At 44.2% G+C, this 21959-nt stretch overlaps 1 protein-coding gene across 1 annotated transcript in view; it reads left to right on the top strand.

The window, feature by feature from the left end:
* TNIK (TRAF2 and NCK interacting kinase) overlaps window positions 1-21959 on the top strand; it is a 313805-nt gene that overhangs the window by 183321 nt on the left and 108525 nt on the right. The window contains exons 4-5 of the mRNA XM_065410355.1: window positions 3595-3720; window positions 19406-19516. Of these exons, the coding sequence (XP_065266427.1) occupies window positions 3595-3720; window positions 19406-19516 (237 nt within the window). The remainder of the gene's footprint in view (window positions 1-3594; window positions 3721-19405; window positions 19517-21959) is intronic.

Genomic DNA, 21959 nt, shown 5'->3' with positions numbered 1-21959 from the left:
TTATAATCTATGTGTTTTGTAAATGTTAGTTATAAAAAATTAGCTAATAAAGTGTACTTTAAAGCAGTCCTCAAAAGCCATCTTAAAAAACATTTTTCCTGACACCCTTTCTCCCCGGTGGGTAAGAAACTGGCCACTGCAAACCTGCTGTTAATTACTGAATACCGTTCCCGATATTAGGTAAATATCTGGAATATTCTAAACCTATTGCTTATGTTTGTACGTGCTTAAATTAATAAATTGCAGTTTTAAATAAAGCACGCTTACTTGCATAAATCTTATCAAACGGAAGTGCTATGTTCCTGTTAATTTATTCCTTACACCACCTGGAGTAAAATAGTTAAGTTGCCCCTGTTGGGAGTTCTAAAAACCCCAGGTAACAGTCTGTGCACTTGTTAAATTGCCAGCAGATTCCACTGTTCTGCTGGACAAATAAAACCAAGCAAAAGTTTCTGGCAGTACAGTAGAACAACAGGAGAAGAGATGGCTTTTAGGTCACCCTGTAATAAGTCTAACGCTATGTCGACGCTACATATTATGTCATAGAACTGATGTTGCTCGGGATGTGAATAAACCACCCCACTGAGTGACAAGTTACACCGACATAAGTGCCAGTGTGCACAGCGCTATGTCGGTGGGTAGAGCTTCTCCCACTGACGTAGCTTCTGCCACTCGTGGAGGTGGTTTTATTATACCGACTGGAGAGAGCTCTCTCCCATCAGCATAGAGCAGGGGTGGGAAAACTTTTTGGCCCGAGGGCCACATCTGGGTATGGAAATTGTATTGTGGGCCATGAATGCTCATGAAATTGGGGGTTGGGGTGCGGGAGGGAGTGAGGGCTCTCGCTGGGGGTACGGGCTCTGAGGTGGGGGCAGAAATGAGGAGTACAGAATGCGGGAGGGGGCTCCAGGCTGGGACAGGAGTGAGGGTGGGGGGGTGAGGGTTCTGGCTGCAGGTGCGGGCTCTCGGGTGCAGGATGGTGGGACCGAGGGGTTTGGAGGGTGGGAGGGGGATCAGGGCTGGGGCAGGGGTTTGAGGTGTGTGAGGGGGTCAGGGGTACAGGCTCTGGGCGGCGCTTACCTCAAGCAGCTCCCGGAAGCAGCGGCATGTCCCTCCTTCGGCTCCTAGGTGGAGGCACGGCCAGGTGGCTCTGCGCACTGCTCTGTATAAAGGCGCTGCCCCTACAGCTCCCATTGGCCCTGTTTGCTGGCCAATGGGAGCTGTGGGGGTGGCGCTTGGGGTAGGTGCAGCTTGTGGAGCCCCCTGGCTGTCTCTACGTGTAGGAGCCAGAGGGGGGGACATGCCACTGCTTCCGGGAGCCATGCGGAGCAAGCCCCTGACCCCACTCCCTGGCAGGAGCTCAAGGGCCGGATTAAAACGTCTGAAGGGCTGGATGTGGCCCCTGGGCCGTAGTTTGCCCACCATCGGCTGCAGCACTGTACGTATAGACATGTCCTTACTCATAACCCTTTATGCCAATTCCTAACCTTCTTTGGTGTTTACAATCTTCAGATCCTTGTAGACAATAAAACTGGTTGTTGTTTACCCAAGCTATACCTAATTAGCTCATTTAAATCTTTCCTTGTGTCAGTTTCTCCAGTCCCTTAATCATTTTTGCAGCTCTTCTCTGAATTCCTTCTTAAAGACTATGATAATTTAGTCACTCTCTGTAGTAAAGAAAGAAATCACTGCTTCTCCCCATGTGTTGGGAGACATCTGGTCAGAAAATACAGTTGTTTAGAAAGAGCTCATGTTTGCAGATTAGCTGATCACCAGGGTGTCTCTTTATTTGCTAGTTTATAAAACTGAAGTCAGAACAAAACAGATGGGGTGGTAATAGAGGAGGAAGGAGGCAACATTTATTCAGGGCTCTTTAGAATAAAGCTAATCAACAACAAGGTGTTAACTGCTCTTTCCTGTTCTACAGACACTGGGATTTCAACATACTAGAATCCTAGAATCAACATAAAATAAAATTAGGCTTCCTCAGATCAAGTCCAGTGTAAACAAAGAAAACAAGCAAAAGAAATAGAACCCAAAAATGTGTATCCTCATAATTCTTCTACCAAAAGACTAGTTCAACTCTTGATGTTTTGCAGGCCAAATTGAACCCACATGCAAGTTAGCCCAACTCCACGGTGGTCAAAGGAGTTCCACCAGGACTGAATTTGTCCTCATGAGAATATTCTGAAATTGTCTGGATGGGCTCGATCTTCCTAGTGCCTGTCTAACTCAGTCACTGAGTGTACATGCTTTTGATAATTATATATTTAAATCTCAAATCCGACATGCTCTACAATACTTAAGCACAGCAGAGTGATCTCAGAGTTTTGCAGTTCGGCCTTTGAACTTCCCAGCTCAGCTTGCATAACCTTTCCTTAACATGAATAAATTCTAATTTTTTGTAAACATACTTTTTAGCTACTGTCTGATTTGGATTGTGAGTTGATTTCAGAGTGGCAAAGACCATGGGATGACTTCTGTACCAAGGTTTGCTTTCTGGAATAATCCAAATGGGCCATTGGCAGCAGGGGTAGAAAAGTACCTATAGTGAAGGTGATGGAGCTGCCGAGCAACTCGTGTATGGTACACCCTTGAGCCCAAATAGTTATCTTCAGAGAGTTCTGAAAGACTAAACCATGTAAAATGAATAAGTAAATAGTAACTGAGCTGCCAATAAAGATGTATAATCTATCCTTGTTGGCCAAGAGGGTCAACAATCTGGTAAGAGATTCTGGAACCTTTTATGTGCTATGGCTGTCTGACTCCAGCCCATGTCACTGTGATTTAAAGTTCTTACCATGTGATGACTGTTTTGTAGCCTGTGTAAAACGAGCCGGTCGGTTCACCTCATCACAGCTGGTAACTCGTCTTTGGGTACGTCTATACTTACCCGCTGGTTCGGCGGCAAGCAATCGATCTTCTGGGATCGATTTATCGCGTCTTGTCTAGACGCGATAAATCGATCCCGGAAGTGCTCGCCGTCGACGCCGGTAATCCTGCTCCGCGAGAGGAGTAGGCGGAGTCGACGGGGGAGCCTGCCTGCCGCGTGTGGACCCGCAGTAAGTACCTTTAAGTTCGAACTAAGATACTTCGACTTCAAGTTGCGTATCTTAGTTCGAACTGGGGGCTTAGTGTGGACCAGCCCTTAGAAGAAAGGCCAAGTTCTGAATATGCTTGGAAACTGAACTGCTTTTTTGTACCCTCAAAGTGGTTTTCCTAGGAGAAGGAGAAGACTTCAATGTTCAGGCCTCTTAACCAGTGCTTATCACAAGCACTAAATTCACCTAAAAATTACCTTTTTCAAAGTCTGTAGTCATAACTCTTAACCTTCCAAGGCTCAGCCATGGGTCCCATTGCCTTAAATTGGAATTACACCTATTTATACTAGGATTGAACATGTGCCACATTGTGAAGCACAGACCTAAATAAGGGGCAGAAGCAAAATTAGTGCAGGTGGAGGGTGGGGAGGGGGCAGAGATGTGGCCTGCTTAAATTAACTAACTGCAACAAAGATGAAGAGAAATCATACCAATGAATAATCTGTGAAATGTGTTCTTTGGTGTCACTGAGTTTTGTTTTTTCTTATCCCAGGATGAAGAGGAGGAGATCAAACAGGAAATTAACATGCTAAAGAAATATTCTCATCACCGAAATATAGCCACATATTATGGAGCTTTTATTAAAAAGAACCCACCCGGAATGGATGATCAGCTCTGGGTAGGCAGTGCTTTTAAATGTCCTCTTCTTCCTTTTATAAGCATTGGGGTTTGATCTACTGAGTTTCCTCCAGTTGCACTCTAACCTCCACTCTAGGAGCCATGGTTTTTTTGTTTTTTGTTTGTTTTAAATGCTGTATCTTCATATTGCTTGAACCCGCTTGCAGGCTGTGATGTGAGAGAACACACCCCTGTTTTGCCACAAAGACAGGATTATACCTTTGATACAGGAGTTGATCAAAAATAAACACGTAGGTGGAATTTAGTGATGCATTGGAGAAAAGGAAGTTTGGCCGTAGAATACTAAAGCTAAATAGTTGAATCGCTGGGAGTTCTGAGCCTGGGCAGGCTGCAGCTTCCACTGGCTTCAGTTGGAGTTGTAAGTGCTCAGCACCCCACAGGATCACCGTCCCAAACTCTCCTCCTCCCTACCTATCCTGCTTGTTTTCACTTGAATGCAGAGACACAAGATTCCAATGAGTGTCTTGGTTACTTATTCAGTTCCCCAAACTTTGAAGAATGAGGTTCAAATCTAGGTCTTCTAGCACAAGAGAAATGACCTTGGTCTCAGTCTGGATCCTAGTTGACATATCTTCACCACACATCTGGCAGCATCTGTTCAGGAGAGACCCAAGGCTGGAACATCAGAAAGGGTGTTGCAATTCAGGATTCCATCTAGATCTTTGTCTCTTACTATTAGGGACGCTAAAAATTAATTCAAGATAATGTGCCAGATTTTGATTGGTTACACTGATGTTAATCTGTACTCCACTGAGTAACACCTGTGTAACTCAGATCATCATCTGTCCCTGTAATTATATCTTGTCTTTTTAATGTGGCACTTTTTAGGGAAAGTCACATGGTGGTCATGTTGAAAAGACTAAAAATTATGGGGAAATTAATTTAAATACAGCAACGTAGGTATTGTTTTGTAGTCTAAATAACACTTGTACTGCAAGTAACTAGAACTGTGATTTGTGCTGTGATAACCATGGTCAGATACAAAAATAATAGTTGCCGTACTGGAGCCAACCTTCTTATATGCTCTGCCCTGCACTCAACAGTTTTTCCATTGAATTGTGGGAAGGGAGGAATTCAGACTCGATTTTTGAAGGGTTCACTAATTTGGGATTCTCCAATTTTTGGGTGCTCAACTTGAGGTGCTCTCAGGCATGACTTGTATGGGGTGCGGCGCATCCACGATTCCACTGCAAATCAGTGCAGAGTGGTTGGTGCCTATTACTGTGGAAAATCAGGCTGTTTCCATTCAGAAAAAAAACAGAAGCACCCAAATATAGTGGCCATTTTTGAAAATTTGGGCCTAAAGCTCTCACTGACGGTTCGCTGGTATACTCATTTGAACCCCATAGAGTTGTTGCAGAGCATTGGTTTACTTAGCATTTCATGCAGCCCAGGCTTTTATTTGGCAGCTCTCTACGGTTCCCAGATAAATTGGTTCACCTGTTTATCGTCATATGCATGTGCCAAAATGTCAACAAGTCATGGGAATAAAATAAAATAAAATCAAGGAATACATGACTGCCGTGGCATCTGTGACAAAAAATCAGCTGAACTGAAGGAGCACTGCCAGTGATCCCTGTATTTAGGTTGGCTCAGGCTTTTCATTATAAAACATTCTTACAATTTATTATTCTTTTATTTATTAATATATTTATTTTTAGAACCTCTTGCACATCCTTTGTTTGTGGCAGGTCTATACAGTTCAACAAGAAGAAAGCCCCTGGGCTAGAGAAGTGCCTTTTCTTTGTCTCATGAAATTCCATTCAGGTTTAGTAGTTTTATAAGCTGTTAAAATTACCATTTCCTTTGTGTTGATAGTATTCCTGGGGAAAATGTTGGTTGTTTGCTAACAAAACTAAACACAACCCTTCTAAAAAATCAGGCTCAGGCTGCCACCACAGCATCAGATGCTGTACAGAGAACACCTGGGAGCTGCCAGAGCAGCTGTAGCAGCTGGGGTATGGGGGAGAGCTCAGCTGTGCCATGCCAGGCTTGCCTTCTCCTGACCATGCTCAATGGCCCTAGTGTCCCATCCCATCTTCTGGGACACCACATGGCACAGGAGCTCTCCTAAACTCTCAAGATAGAATCGTAAGACTGGAGGGGACCTCAGGAGGTCTTCTAGTCCAGTCCTCTGCGCTCATGGCAGGACAAAGTATTATCTGGACCATCCCTGATAGGTGTTTGTCTAAGCTGCTCTTAAAAATCTCCAATGATGGAGATTCCCACAACTTCCCTAGGCAATTTATTCCAGTGCTTAACCGTTAGGAAGGGAGAGCTTGGGTAGGCTCCCCCAGACCTTCCCTTTGATCAGCACATTGCACCAGCAATTATCTTGTCTCTGGGATAATAGCTTTCTCTTGCTGCTGGCTTTGTAGTTAGCCCTGTAGCTCAAGTGGTAGCAGTCTATTCTTCAATGCTAATGCTAATGGAGGTTCTGGGTTCCCACCGTGTTGACGGTGCATGAGCATGTTGTTATAGTTGTACATATTGGAATTTGTTTTTACCTTGTTGCTGTTTTTGTCTGATGATTAACTCTTTTCTGGTCAGACAATTTTATTTCTAAAGCTCCTATCCAAGGGCCTCCACAGCTACCCAAACTTGCTAAAGATAAATAATGCCAGGAAAGAATCTCACATAAATAGAATAACCTCCTTTGTCAAACCCTCCCCACCAGGCAAATAAATGAGCTCCACCTCCTTCAGATAACTGGAACCAAAGAAGGTGCAAGCAGGAATTGTGATTTCCCCCAGAGCAGTGGTTCTCAAACTTCATTGCACTGCAGTCCCCTTCTGACAACAAAAATTATTACACGATCCCAGGAGGGAGGACTGAAGCCTGAACCAGAGCCCAAGCCCCGCCTTCAGCCTCAGCTCCAGGGGGGCTTGGGCTTGGGCTTCAGCCCTGGGCCAAGCAAGTCTAATGCCAGCCCTGGAGACCCCATTTTAGCAGTCCCAACCCACAGTTTGAGAACCACTGCCCCAGAGGATTCTGGTGACCCCCTCCACAAGTGTGCAAGGGAGAGAGCTTCTTATATCCACCCCTCCATTTGCATCCCTTCGATAACTGAGTGCACATCTATGACCCGTGTTGTACAGGAGGTCAGCCTAGATGATCTAATGGTCCCTTCTGGCCTTTTAAAAAAAATAAATAAATCTATGAATCAACCCCTCAGGAGCTTGGCCAGATTCTGGACCTTTACTTGAAGAAGGGATTAATCACAACCATTTAAAGCTTGCAGGCTATTGATGAAAGCCATGCTACGTTCTATCCTCTTTAGGTTTAAAAGTGGTTGAGTGGATAGAGTTTTAGAAAGTCTATGTCCTGTACTGAAGCTGTATAAGAGGTGTTCAAGGGAAACTCCTTTGACAGTGGGAGAAGGGCAGTGCTTTTGTCTCCACATTAAATCACTGTTGTTTAAGGTATCTGATAGAATTCTCATATGTTCCAATTTCATCAGTGGTTGCTTCGGAGATAAAGGCGTGTTTATTTTTCACCGGCTCTTTATTGAAATAAAACTGTTTCTGATAATGCCCAAGTAATTCTCTTTATCGACACTGAGAGGGCTGATACGGAAATCGAAAAAGGGAGCTTTTTCAATAGAGATTAAGATCTCTCGGAAACAAGGCAAGCGTCTGACAACATATTGTCATTCCTGTGCGGTACCATAGTGGTGAAGAGGTCTTTCAGTTCTACTGTTCTCCATTCAATAACAGCAACCAGCAAAGAAACAATGAGCTACAACACCGACTAATTTTCCTGCAACTAGAAAGCTGCACACAGCATATTCTGCCGTGTCTCCTGACACTACAGATGCAGTATCACAAATCTGACATATTTGTAAAAAGGAAATAAAAATCACTTGTATACTAGGAAATGGAAGAGCAAGGTAAAATATTTGACATTGGAGATGGCAGTGACCTTGGGTTTTTTTCACCTTCTTCTGCAGCATGGAGTGCAGGTCACTGGCCGGGGTTATCTGGGTATATCTCACTTGACCTTGCCATTGCAGGCGCCTCTGGCATTGGTGCACCTAGGTCCCTCCTATTATCGGTCTGTATTTAGTCTTTTGTGGGCTGTAGTCCTTTGGTCTAATTTTGGTTGCTGGGTTTAGTGTGCAGCTGCTAGGTGATGGTGGTGGCCTGTGATAGACAGGAGGTCAGACTGGGTGATCTGATGGTTCCTTTAAGCCTTTAACTGTGTGGCTCTAAGTGTAAAAGACATTGAAATTGGTTTAACCATGTTTTGGTCAAAATGTTGCTTTCAGATGTGCATGATTGATATCTTTGATCTTCTCTCTTCTCATGCTGATCTTCTGTCAATGGAGGTTCTATGCATGTAGCTTGAGGAGACTATCTGAGACAAAATTCACTGCAAATCTTAGAGAATTTTGCCCCCCGACAAGTATTAGTTTGTCTTATCCAGGTAGATCAGTTATAGCAATGGGCATAAAGTAGCAGAGCTCAGCTAACATGTTGACTAGGTCATAAGGTCACTCAATACTGAGGAATGTTTTTGGGGAAATAGAGCTAAAGCGAACCAGCGAAACATAAAAATGCAGCTCTGATTTCCCCAGCTGTCTTTGTGTGTGGGTGCATTTTGTCAGCTAATGTCTTCCTTTATTAGGGCCAGACTGTTCCTGGTCCTTGTGGGTGCACAGAGAAGAAGGCACAAGAAATCTTCCCTCCTGCTTGTATGCCCTGGTAATTGCGGACGATCAGTCTGTTCAGGGTAGTGCATGGACTATTCCTACACATCCCCCTGTGGATGCAAATCTTCCTTCAGCGGGCGTGGGAGGAGGTGAGACAATGGCCCCTGTTGCATTAATTTAATGGAATATATGGGCCCAAAGAGTTAAAGGTATTAACAGGTTTCAGAGTAGCAGCCGTGTTAGTCTGTATCCGCAAAAATAACAGGAGTACTTGTGGCACCTTAGAGACTAACAAATTTATTAGAGCATAAGCTTTCGTGGGCTACAACCCACTTCTTCGGATGCATAAAGAGTGAACCATATATTGAGGAGATATATATACACACACATACAGAGAGCATGAACAGGTGGGAGTTGTCTTACCAACTCTGAGAGGCCAATTAAGTAAGAGAAAAAAAACTTTTGAAGTGATAATCAAGATGGTTCAGTACAGACAGTTTGATAAGAAGCAAGTGTGAAAATACTTACAAGGGGAGATAGATTCAATGTTTGTAATGGCTCAGCCATTCCCAATCCCTATTTAGCCCTGAGTTGATTGTGTCTAGTTTGCATATGCAAACACAAGTACTCCTGTTATTTTTAAAGGTATTAACATTACCCTAAAATTGTCCAACATTAAAGAGTGTTAAACGAGGTTCAGGGGTTGATATACAGAATGATATACAGATATGCTTTGTACCAGGGCAAACACCGTTAAACATCCGTTAATCTTTTATTAAAGATATAGAAAAGAAGGAAAATAGTTAAAGCATTTGAAGGGTAAGTTACTAAGTAAGGCTTTCATTTTAACATCCTTTTTTTCCTTTTCCCTTTAGCTGAGGGGAGTCTATAGAAGGAACCTCTCCCTTGTCTGACCATCTCCCAGATGGTATTAAAGATGGTGGTAGCTTTCCTTTTGGAGAAAAGAGAAGTTAGTTGAAATGGGCTGAAGCTGTCAGTGTTGCTGCTGCTGTTAAAGTCCAATCCCAATTCCTAGAAGACAAAACAAGATAGGCACATACGCAAAAGGGGAAATAAAGAACCGCAAAGATTTAAAAACTGCAGCTTCTGTCTCTGGTGTTGAATTTAACTTGCAACCTCACTGCTTTAAAAACAACAACAACAAAAAACAATCCACCACAGGCACAATACACGGTCTTATCAGCTACTTTGAGACCTTGCAAACATGTGCCAGTGCCTGGCTGTTTAGGGCATTGCTTCTAGCTGCTTTTTTCTGGTCACAGGCTTTCAGCATGTTGCAAAATATCAGTCTTGACTGGCTAAGCCAGACTCTTAAGAGACAAGGGAAAAGGAGAGAAATAGAAAAGAGAAGAAATAAGGCAGGAAAGGAAAAGGACAGTTGGGGGAAGGAGGCGACCAAGTCTCACATCCTAGGTGGTGTTCAGGATTTATCTGGAGATGGTGGAGGTTGCAGTGTCTTCTGGGTCCCTTTTTCAGGCCTGGTCTGATCAGGATTAGGGGTCCCAGGAGATGGTGGGCATGGCAGACATGATGGTGAAGCTCACTTCTTTCCCTTCTCTCATCCTTCAGTCAGCCAGTGTCACAGTAACCAGCTTTTCTCCTCCACTGATTTCCCCCCCCTCTTCTTTTAAGGACCCCAAAAGGGGGAGTAATGAGCAGAATAGCCCTTCCTCTCATTATTTTGTCCACCAATTAGATCTAATTTCCCACACACCAATTTTGGTTCATTGATTTCCAGCCCCACACTGTTTTGTTTATCAGGCATGATCTTAACATGGTCCTTGATTTATGGCAGTAGGCCTTTTTTTTGGACTAATTCAGTCTGTCTCTTTATTGCACCTTTTCCCATCAATATTTGTTGTTATAGGTTATTGTGACATTTTTTTGAACCTTCACACACTGTTCATAGCTTAGCTCACAATTAGGGGGAAATTATAGGCCCAATTATCGCAACACCCCCTCCTCCAGAGTGACCTACCATTTAGCACAGCCCTGTGGGGGGCGGGAGGGGGCAGCATGCACACCCCTTGTGAACTGGGGAGCTCCAAACACAGAGACACATTCGCTACACAGAAGAATGTGCAGTCTAAGAAGACAGAGGATGAGCAGTGGAACCACAAGCAAAGTGATCAGTGTGATGGTAGGCACAAAGTTTGTTGGTGAACTTTTTATGAAGTTAAACCCACTCCTCCCCCCCATCATCCCTCCATCCTATCAACTATTTGACCCCAAACATCAATTCCCAGCCTTAATTCCAGTCTCCTTATGACCTGTCTCTGATCACTGGACTTCCTATCCCCACATAAATGAGTAGTTCACTCAACAGATAAATAAAGTAAATAGAGTAGAGGACAGTGAACAAATTGCTTGTAGGTGTCATGGTAGGCATCAAGAAAGATTAAATGAATAGAGGGTAGTGGCCTTCCATACCAGCTCAAAGAGAGCATTCCATGTATGTGCATCTCTGTTCAAGAAAACATGGGGTCATTTGAGAGAGGCAGACCACTAAGATGTTGAGGTTGGCATCATCGTCAGAGCACTGGGCACGGGGAGAGGATGTAAGTGATGGATTTTTAGAGAGGGATAGAATTATGCAGGGGGTCATAAAGAAACTTGTACTCGATTGCAAAAGTGATCAACACAAAGAAGTCCTTCCTGAGCACATTGATATTCCAGAGTTGATTCTGGAAATATTATCAGAAGCTGTAGGGTTTCTTCTTAAGTTCAGTATGTTACCCTGTGGCTATATGCTGAGTGTTAATATGGGTGTTGCTTTGCTGGATGATTGTCATCTGTCCTTTCCATCTGCAGTGCATTGAAGTGATTAGCAGAAAAGATCTGCCATGCATGTACAAGTGTATAGGATTTTGCTGCTGCTTCTAGAATTGGATTTACACTGCATACAGAGTAAGCTTCAGGCTGGTGACAGCTGAGGGCAGAGCAGTGGTAATGTAGCCATTCTCCAGTGGGTAGAAGTACCCACCTTTCTGGCGGGAGATGGATTGCTTCCATGGCAACTCTTCGGGGGGGGGGGGGGGGTTGCACATGTGTGTACCTAAGAGCACGTCTCATTCTGCAAACCATGTTTGTGGATTGCAGATCAGTTGCGGATACAGATTTTGTATCCGTGCTGGACTCTATCGTTCCGTTGAGTGGACTCATCGGAGAATGTCTCTGCACAGCTGAAACCTTAACCAACTCAAATTAAATATTTAGAAGTTTGAGCTTAGCAGGAAAAGATTTAAGCTGACCTTTAATTCTGGTCAGTTCCTTCAAGGCCCACTTTCAGCGATAATCCACATGACCTGAGAGCAAAATACAAAAGGAGTGCTTGGAAAGAGGCAGTTATAAGGAGATTGGCATTGAACAGGACTGGTTAATGGAGTCTGGCTGAGAGGATAGACAGTGTGTCATAAGCAAGACTTTCTGCTGCTTTGTGGCTAAGTAAGCCTAAGCTATTTAATTTCCAGTTCTGTTCAAAGCTGTTTCTGCAGGAGCTATGTATTGTAACTCTCAATCCTGTGACTGTGTCCACTCATTTCTCTTCCACTCTTTGAAGTCCTGCTTAGCCCTGACAATAACAATTTTCAGGCTTCCTAAGTGACATGAATTACTTGTCTGGCCTCGTGCTGTTCGAAGGTGCTAACAGAATGTAGCCAGGCAAATTATTTATTTATGAAAGACTGCAAGGGTGTTTATATTGTAGGCCACTGCCTTCAAAGGAAGGAGACTGGTGTGTCAGTGGCATGCATTTCTGTAGCCTGCGGGCTAAAGCAACCAGACAGACATGTCATTGTGGTTGTGGGGCCTAAGCTTTAAAAGGAGCAGAGTCAGAGAACTGTAGGTAGCGCTCTTTAATTTGCAGCCTGTTCTAGCTGGGCTGCTTGTAGAGTCAATTAAAATCCACTTTTATCTATGCAGTTCAGCATGCTGAACGGGAACATTCCTTTCTACTGAATATTTTAATCGATGCTTAATACAAAATCAATTGTTTTCTCATTTTCAGAAACAAGCAGCAGCTTTTCTGCTGAATTACCAGGTGAAGGTTATTGAATTTTTAATGCCCTGCTATTGGCTTCAGGTGTTAATAACTGTGGTTGTAGTATAAAGAGTAATGATGTGTACAACAATAAAGAAGTGGGCCTTTATAAAAGAGCTATGAAAGCGTAATGGTCCCTCAACAGTTTATATTGGCTGGGGTCAACACACTGCCCTGTGCTCAGTCCCATTCTGATTCCAAGCACAGAGCTGAGTATAGGTTTTATACCCCCATATGCAAAGTAGTAAGCACAGGGCCAGTGCCATAACAAGGGCGAGGCGAGTGAGGCACTTGCCTCGGGCACACAAAGCCGGATGGGCGCAGAAAGTGGTGGAGAGAAAAAAAAAGTGGCTGGCACGGAGATATTTATAACCCAGGTGATCTCCCCCCCCGACCCCACCTGCTGCCCCCCGTGCCTCCCCCGAGTGTCTCCTGGCCCCGACTTTCTCCCCCCCAACCCCGGAGCAGAAAGTCCCTGTCTTTCCCCTGCAGCAACTGCTGCCGCAGGGTCCTAGTGCCCCCCACCTCGGTTGCCAGGGCAGACTGACTGTGAGCCTGCCCTTCCCCCTCAGACCCTTTCATTTTCCAATGGGACCCTCCAGCAGCACAGGGGCCCCGCCCCCGCCCGCAGTCACCGCTCCTGCCCCATGCTGGGCAAGGAGGCAGCCCCATCCCTCACCCCCAAACCTCCCATTCCCAACCCCAGACAGAGCCCTCACCCCTACTCTCGCCCTGAGCCCCTCCCACACTCCAAACCCCTCATCTGCAGCTACAATCCACAGCCCTCACCCCTGAACCCCTTCCCTCTGCACCTCTCCCATCCCCAAACTCCCTCCCAGAGCCTGCACCCCAATCCCCTGCCCAGGAGCGGTGCCAGGGTTTTTGGCATCCTAGGCGGGGGTCCTTCTGCGCTCCCAGTCATCGTCGGCAATTCTGCAGCAGGAGGGTCCTTCCGTGCTTCTGGTCTTCAGGGCACTTCAGCGGCGGGTCCTTCACTTGCTCCGGGACCCGCCGCCGAAGTGCCCCGAAGACCCGGAGCGCGGAAGGACCCCCCCGCCGCCGAATTTCCACCCCCCCAAATCATGGCGCCATAGGCGACCGCCTAGGTCGCCTAAATGGAAGCGCCGGCCCTGCCCCTGCCCCAACCTAGGGCCTGCACCCCAGACCTCCTCCCTCACCCAAACTCCCTCCCCAAGCCTTGGGCGGGGGAGGGGGCGGGGTTCTGGGCACCCCAAAATTTCTACAAACCTGCCACCCCTGATCCTGCCCTGCAAACCTGAACTCCCAGCATTCTCAGGACACATGCTGATCCCTAGTGGCCACTGCTGATATCCAGCACCTCCCTCCTCTCTTAACCTGTGAGTCCCTCTCTGGATTGGAACTGGACTGGAACCAAAGACCATCTTGTAAGCAACATTACCAGCCCAAGCAGTCAAAAATCATGAGTTGACCCCCCAAAATCACAGGCTCTACCACCGCCCCTTCATTCATTCTTCGGCAGCAATTCGGCGGCAGGCCCTTCCCTCCGAGAGGGACTGAGGGACCCGCCGCCGAATTGCCAGCCCTGGGGGAGGGTGCAATTTTATATTCTTGCCTCGGGCGCAAAAATACCTAGTTACGGCTCTGCCCAGGGCTTTATCCACCTTGCTCCTCACCTTTTGGTCAGTTCCGTCAATTTTCTCTACCCACAGCATGCATCTGGACAACTCAGGCTGTGGTAACATACCTTGCCTCCAGCCCCCACACAGATAATCACTACCAATTGTGTTTTGTGAGGCCTTCTGCAGCCTATCTTTGAAACCGGGAAGTGGAGCTAATATCAGTGCAGCTTGGCCCTTGTCGGGCAGGGCAGTTAGGAGATTTACTCTCTGAGGTGGCCTGCAGGCATTAGAGTCTGAGGGGACCATTGCCAGGGAGCCTGGGCCTATTTATTTATTTATTTATTTGGGGTATGCAATCTGGGCAAGCCAAGCCACCACTTTCTTATCAACAGTGTTGAAGGCACGAAGGCCTCCAGGAAGATGAGTCATTTTGCAGTCCTCAACGATGTGTGTCATGGTTGTGGCTGCCCACATTGACATAGTGGACTGTATCTAAATGCCAAAGAAATTCTGCTGCAGCACAAATTCCATGTCCGCTATGAAACCGGTTGAGAAGACTCCATTGCCTTTGTGGTAAATCAAACCCGGGTTGACACTGAATGGGGTCTGAGACAAGATAATAATTTGTCACTTTCTCTGCGGACCATGAAGCTTGCCATGTGTCCTCTACCATAAATCCCTCACCTAGTAAACTTATCCACAGTGGGCACTGTGAGGGCAGACGACCACGTGGTGGATTAAACATGTCTTCAGTTAACAATAGATGTGGCATATCATGCAATTTCGTCACGAGCTTTGCTATGCTTTCCTCTCTGTGAATGCTAGCTGATCGAATTTGAGTCTGGGACTGAGTATTGGCTAGTAAGTTGGGGAGGGGGATTTCAGTAGCACTCTGTGTTGGCCTAGCTCTGCTGCCATGGAATTTTATCATTGTCATCAGTGGGAGCAAAGTTGGTACAACACTGAGCACTTTGGAAAATCCTACCTTTGGTGTGTAGTGCAGTGCTCGGCGAAGAGCTGGGACCTATGTGACCATGAAGGTAACTTTAGGCCAGAGCCCACCAACGCCCAAGGGCAGGTCATTGTCATGTTTCTATTCAGAGCGCTAAACCCTAGCTTCCTGGTGTGAACTGAATACCAGAGAGATTCCACTTCAGAATCCAGGGTTAAACATGGCTTGGATTGATTGAACAGTTGGGACTCAATCAGTTGCTCTTGAGGGGAAGGGTGTGGTAAGAAAGAGCATGGTGTGAAGGACAGGAAAATCAGTCACAGGAAGGTTAGTGAGTTGCTGCAGACAAATAGTTCTGGAGGGACCCTGTCTGGAGTATTGAAGTTCCTCAGGGAGGGGTCCAGATCAGTCTGCTGGATAATGGCTTCATGCACAAATGTTAGTCATTTCTGAGTTCTGGACCTCAATTCAAAGCTAGCCGAATGTAATGCACAGTGGCGGTGGGGCCAGAGGGGGCCTGGAAAATGATTTTGGAGGCCACTTCTATATCAAGAGAAAAATGATTCATTCACAAGCTGTGAGGATTCATGAAGTAATACGTTCAGAGAATGCAGGCCACAATGGAGTTACAGCTGCTGTGCATTTACATGCCTTGCTTGTAAAGATTGCTGCTGTAGTCTAACATAAAAGGGAAAAGAAATACTAAATGGACTATATTAAAAATCCTTAATGATCAGACATGGAAATTAAATTTCAGAATGTGATCTTACCTCTATCCCATCCTGCTTATAATTTTAGTTACGAGTAATAAAAATTTAGTCAGCATTTCGGGTTTAGTATCTTCCCTCACCCCTCAATATCTCCAGCATTTAACAATCTTGGTAATGATACAAGCAGTTATTAGGCTAACTGCTCTATTAGTCTTGCATCTACAGGCAATATTACACAGATTAGAAGGCACGTGATGCAAGTACATTTGAAGATCTCCAAGCACTGTGCAAATATGAGGGAATGAATCCTGATAACCAATCCTGTCGCATACTATCAGGTTTATCACCATTTTATAGATGGGGAAGTTGAGATTCAGGAAGTCTGTTGAAGAGCTGGGGTTGGAACTCAGATCTGTTGAGTCCCAGCCCATTGCTTTAGCCACAAGACTATCCTTCCCTTTGTAGTAGGCAATTAGAAAACATGGCAGGGACCATGACTCCTGGACACAATTACCAGCTTTTTCCCACCAACTTGTATGATGACCCCGAGCAAATCACTTAACCGCTCCAAACCTCTGTTCTTGTATGTATAAAATGAAGGTATTGGCATTATGACACAAATGTTGTGATACATAATATCTGTAAATTGCTGTACATGTGCAAAACACTGTTATAGCTAGTCAGTGGAGAAGGTGAAGATAAAGCTCAATACAGCCCGTGGCCAACTTCACTGAATAATTTCTCACAGCAAAGCTATATTTTTGCAGTACTCTGTGAATTTAAAACACAAACAGGCAATTCAAAATGTTATGGAAGAACAATTTCACTTCACATATTTTGTCCATCTCTATTTGTAGCAATTGCTTAGTTTTTATCCCTTCAATACAAAGCCTTCACAAGAAATGCTGTTCTTTGAGTCAGAGGTCCATTATCCTTCTACTGCAGGCTGAGATACATTGACAATGTTGTTCACTGGCTACTTCCCCTTCTCTTAAAGAATTAATGGCACAGCTTATTCAAAATGCCTCACAGTTAGCAACAAATGTTCATTGTTAAGCCCCATTGGACCCCTGCCCAACTGGACCTGTGTGCTGCTGGTATTGCCAGTACTGTAATAATATCTGCGGTTGCTGGATATTCTCTTACACACGTTACGGGATTGTATGTCTCTTAGTATTTTTGAAAAGCTGAGTTGGGCATTAAACTCTCCTGGGACTCTCATCTTTTTTTTATTTCTAGGAGACTTCACAATTATTCAGGGGTTACATGAAGCAAGTGGCTACTTGATGTACTTATTGCTACAAAATCTTTGCCAGATTTAAATCAAGGACAGAAGTGTAGGACTGAGTGAGCTGGCTGGACTACAGAGATGATCATTCAAATTAATGGATAAAGTGGATACTTATAATGATGTTTGGTCCTTCTTTTTAATATTTTGTGATTGCAATATATAGTGTAATGGTACCTTCATTTTTCATTGCTTTCTAGTTATGAGCAATATACACATATAGGTACAATGTGTGTCTGTCAGTCCTGAGGGAGAAGACAATGATTCCCAACCGTTTTTTTCCTGCCTGGGACTCAAAATTCACCCTGTTTCTTGCCACAACTCACCCATCCTTTAGCCAGAGGCAAAATTGTGGGTTTGGAGTCACAGTAGGAACTTGCAAATGGATTTATTCGGGAGGGCGCTGGATGAATGTGCGGGGGCGGGGATTGAGAGGGATGTTCTGGGACACGAGTGAGAGATGATGGCACGTTAATGTTAGGAGTTGGGGGTCTGAATGGGGGTATAAGGAATCTCTCTCTCACACATCAACCACCCTCAACCTCCATGACAGCAGCATGCAATGTAATGAAACCCTTACGGTAAGTTTTATTTCTTGTATGTGTATATCAAACTCGTTATATTTAGCTACCGACCTATCTATTTAAAGATTTTCTATAGTCCTCATCACTATAGTATCCTAAGTGCTTATTTCACCCGATACATGTGCAGATATTGCAATTCCCATGTACAGTATCAATCAATTAAGAGGGGAAAGAGAAAGGGAAGAATTTCTTTCTAGCCCAGAGTTACATTATTCCATTTTATGGGAAGCAATTAGTAATCAATTATTTTGTTTTCTGGGTTGTGAAGCTGTTGACCAGGTCACAGTGTTTGGTGTTTTGATCCTTGTTCTCATCATTTAGCAGGGGAAAGTTGTAATCTCTGTGGATGCGCTAATTACCTGCGCGGTCACATGACTGATTTAGCCAATCATAAGTTCATTTCTTAAGTCCACTTTTATAATGTAAAAGTAACTTTTGTTTCTTAGGGACATGCAAAGAATTTATCAGCCTTCATCTGGAACAGAACTGAGAAACAAATGATTCTAGAAGTTACCAAAACTAGATATGGAAAGGACGTACTAGGTCAAGATGGTCTTTCTTCCCGCTAGTACAGCATTGTTCCTGATGTTCTATTCAAGTATCTTATCTGAACTGAAGATTATAATAGTGTTTGGTATTTGTTTTATGACTCTGCCAATAGGATTGTCCCTTTAACTGAATCCTCCAAGCAGTTGGGGGGCAACTAACCCTTTTATTGTCTTTTTCCCCCCCTTTCTCTTTTCAGCTTTCAGTTTTTAGTAAAGTGATGTCAATTGCTTTGAAAACATGAAATATTGTCTAAGCCCTAAGTAATAAGCCAAATTATTTTAGCAAAATTAAAATCATATATTTAAGAAGTGCAAACCAATCTACAGACTAGGAAATTTTCTTTTGTGATCATTCATGTTATATGGTGTGTGTGTGTGTGTGTGTGTGTGTGTGTGTATATATATACACACACACACACATATATTGGGTCTAGTCCTGCATTCTTTATGTGCATAAAATTTCCCTGGAAAACAGTAGGCATTTGGTGGGTGCATGGACTGGAGGATCAGACCCAGTGTGCTGGTCTTGTCTCTCTTATTTCATGACTGATCAGTTTTGGGTCTGGGCCTCAATAAGATCCTCAGGTTTATGCCCTCTGTTTGGATTTTTATATTTACTGTTAAAACAAATTAAACGGGGAAGAGTGGGAAAAAATATGTCCAGTCTGATTTGAAACAACTCTAGTGAACCACTCCCCTTGGCAGACTGTTCCACAGATTAACAAACTTCACCCATTAAGAAATGTTTTCTGATATGGAAGGAAGCAGAGAACAGCCCCCCAGCATAAAGGAGTGAAAACTTAAGTAGATCATTAGAAATGGAATTATAGGAAGAAAACTTCTCCCAGATTTAATGGTGTCTGCACATATTTATGGAAAATTTATGTTCAAGAGACTGACTCTGGGGCACCTCTATATATCCTATTTGCATTGATATGGAACTAGGCCCTGTAGCAATGGGATTGGTGACTTCAAGATTTCTAAATTTTTTCCCCATTTTTTTCAGTAATAAAAGTTACTTCAATTTCTTGTTCTGATGCCTCTTGAAGGAAAACAGGCTTCCCAAGCAGTGCAAACAATTCTTTTTAAACAAATAAACTCTTGCAACTTAAAAGAAAAGAAACTCAAAATTATTCAATGATCACTTTCTGTTGCAGTGAAATTGCATCATAAATACCTTGCCAACTGCAATGTACTACATTTGGTTATTACAACCCAGAGGCTGCTTTCAAGTTTAATTACAATCATTGTTCTTTTGTTTCCTTTGCCAGCTGGTGATGGAGTTCTGTGGTGCTGGCTCTGTCACTGACCTGATCAAGAACACAAAAGGGAACACTTTGAAGGAGGAGTGGATTGCGTACATCTGCAGGGAGATTTTACGGGTATGTGTCCAAAGTGAGCTACTGTAGTTCTAAATGTCATTCACCAAATGCAATGTTTGAGGGTTGGCTTTTTACACTTAGAAAAGAGGTAAAGCTTGTGAGATGGCACTTGAGGCTATATGGCTAATATGCTGGCATAAGCTAATGGTTCTTAGGTGCCTGTAGGTGTGAATGATTCATGTGCTTGTCTGATGCATAATAAATAACTCCCAGTTAATGCACCCTAGCTCTGTTAGTTTCTCGACTTTTAACTCTATTTTTCCTTCAACAAAAATGTAATTCCCTTTAATAATAAATAAGTACAAAAATGTATTTAAGCTAGAATCCCATTTTCAATTAACAGAAAGGGAAGGCCTAATACAGTCTGCAGAAGGAATCTGTGTTTTAAAAAGACATTTTATTAACTGCCGACTCAAATGGCACATTTTTATTTTTCAATTTGCCTGGTGTCACTGGCTTGAGTGAGGATGTTGGAACTTTTATACCCATGAGATAAGGGTTTGATTGGAATGGCTTACACTGGGGAGTGCCAGTGTTCCGTAGCAGTGCGTTGGTACCTTCTGTAAATGATGCACTTCCATATGATGCCCATGTCATTCAGGTATCCAGTCTACATGATCATAATAGTATGACCTTAACATCTATGAATGTAAGAAATAAGTTTTGTGTTTAAGTCCATCATATACACGGTGTGGGAACCCCGTACAGAATAGATTTCAAGAAACAGCCACCATTTGAATGAGTGCCAAAAAACTGGCTGAGGAAGGAAGCAAGTGCTCAAACATGCACATGGAAGGATATAAAATGCTCACCAAGTTCCAGTTGCTGTCCAGTGATGACTAAGCATTTGTTTATTTACAATACATGCCACCATCCGCACCATCCCCCGCAATTTGATGAGCAAAATAACAAGCATTGTAGCTAATCAGCTGTTGTAGTGAAACTTCCTTCAGTCTCAGGAAACCACAGTTACACAGGCTTAGTTTAAATTTATGAACTGGTAAGCCTATTTTGCAAAATAGCCCTACCAGAGTCAGAACCTAACCACTGGGTCGTGATCCAGAGTCACCATCAGGTGTCAAGCCTCAACATTTGGCTATGCAATGCGTAGTTGCAGTGGGGCACACCTTTGGAATGTCCCTTGCATCCGTGCGTAATGTCGCCTGTATCGTTGGCTCCAGCACCTCCTGTGAGTCGTCTGCTTCTCACTGGGTCTTCCTTGGCTTGGCCCTCCAACCAAGTTACATAAAGGTCAAACCCTTTCTGGGGTAACTGAAAGGTCCAATTGAAAATCCAAATATCTGAATAATTCTTCTGTCCCCTTGGGGTACTGAAGTCTTCTACTTCCACTTACAAACCCTGTCTCAAGGCTCTCTCCCACAGGATCCTACTCTGTTCTCTGTGGGTTTCTTCCACCCATTGTAGGCCCTAACTCAGTCCCGCCCCCCCCAGCTTCCAGGAGCCTTCGCTGCTCCCTGTGGGATTACCTCCATAGGAGAGTCTTGCCTCCTCTTCAATCCCTAAGGCCTACCCTAGGCTCTTCCCAGAAAGAAAGAGGGCACTTCCTGCCTTCTCTCTCCTGAGTCTTCTCCCCTCAACTGAGCTCAGCGCTGTTTAAGTAGTCCTCTGCAGGTGGCGTCAGTCTCCATTACACCCAGCTGGGATCACTAATTGCCCCTACAAACAGATCAGGGGTGAGGCTGAGAGGTAACTCCTAGGCCATGGGCCAGGCTGAGCTCAGCTTGCCTTGAAAAGCCAGCCAGCCTGTGACAGTGGTCTGCTCTTTCTAGAGAGGAGAGGAGAGTCATTGCATGACCTGTGACTCAGAGGGATGGGGTTAGGGGGTGGGGGGAGAGAACCTGATCCAGAAAAGGGATTTTTCTCTATCCTTGTTGTACATACGCTTAAGAAGGCAAGAAGGAACTGTTGGGACACTTCTAGTTCTTTGTCTCTCCCCTCTCCCAACCAGAAGCACTTCTGAAAAGAATGTTACTGTGCCAGCTTTTTCTTTCTTTCTTTATACTGTGGTAGTGCCATTGTGCTAGATGCTGTACAAATACAGAACAAAAAGATAGTCACTGCCCCAAAGAGCTTACAATCTAAGTAATAGCTTATAGTATCCCCATTCTTCTTTCAGGATCCTCCTATCCTTCATTCAGAAAACAGATTTCCCTTTAATTATTAAAAAAAAATGTGGTGGCGATAGTGCTTTTCATCCCATCTTTAAATAAACCCGTAGGTTTAAAATACGGGGTGGGGATGGGCAGAAGGTCCAAAACCCGGATCTAGTTCTACAAACCACAGAGGAGTTTGAGAGATTGGTAATATTGAAAGATGCCATTCTCAAGTGTTTAACATTTTGTTACTCTTTTGTGCTTTGTAACACAATTCAAGACACAAAATACAAAGGAAAATTGGCTTGTTACATATTTATACACTGTAC

Source organism: Emys orbicularis, chromosome 9, assembly GCF_028017835.1.
Source record: "Emys orbicularis isolate rEmyOrb1 chromosome 9, rEmyOrb1.hap1, whole genome shotgun sequence".
Taxonomy (NCBI): domain Eukaryota; kingdom Metazoa; phylum Chordata; order Testudines; family Emydidae; genus Emys; species Emys orbicularis.
This window is presented reverse-complemented; position numbering and strand designations above follow the sequence as displayed.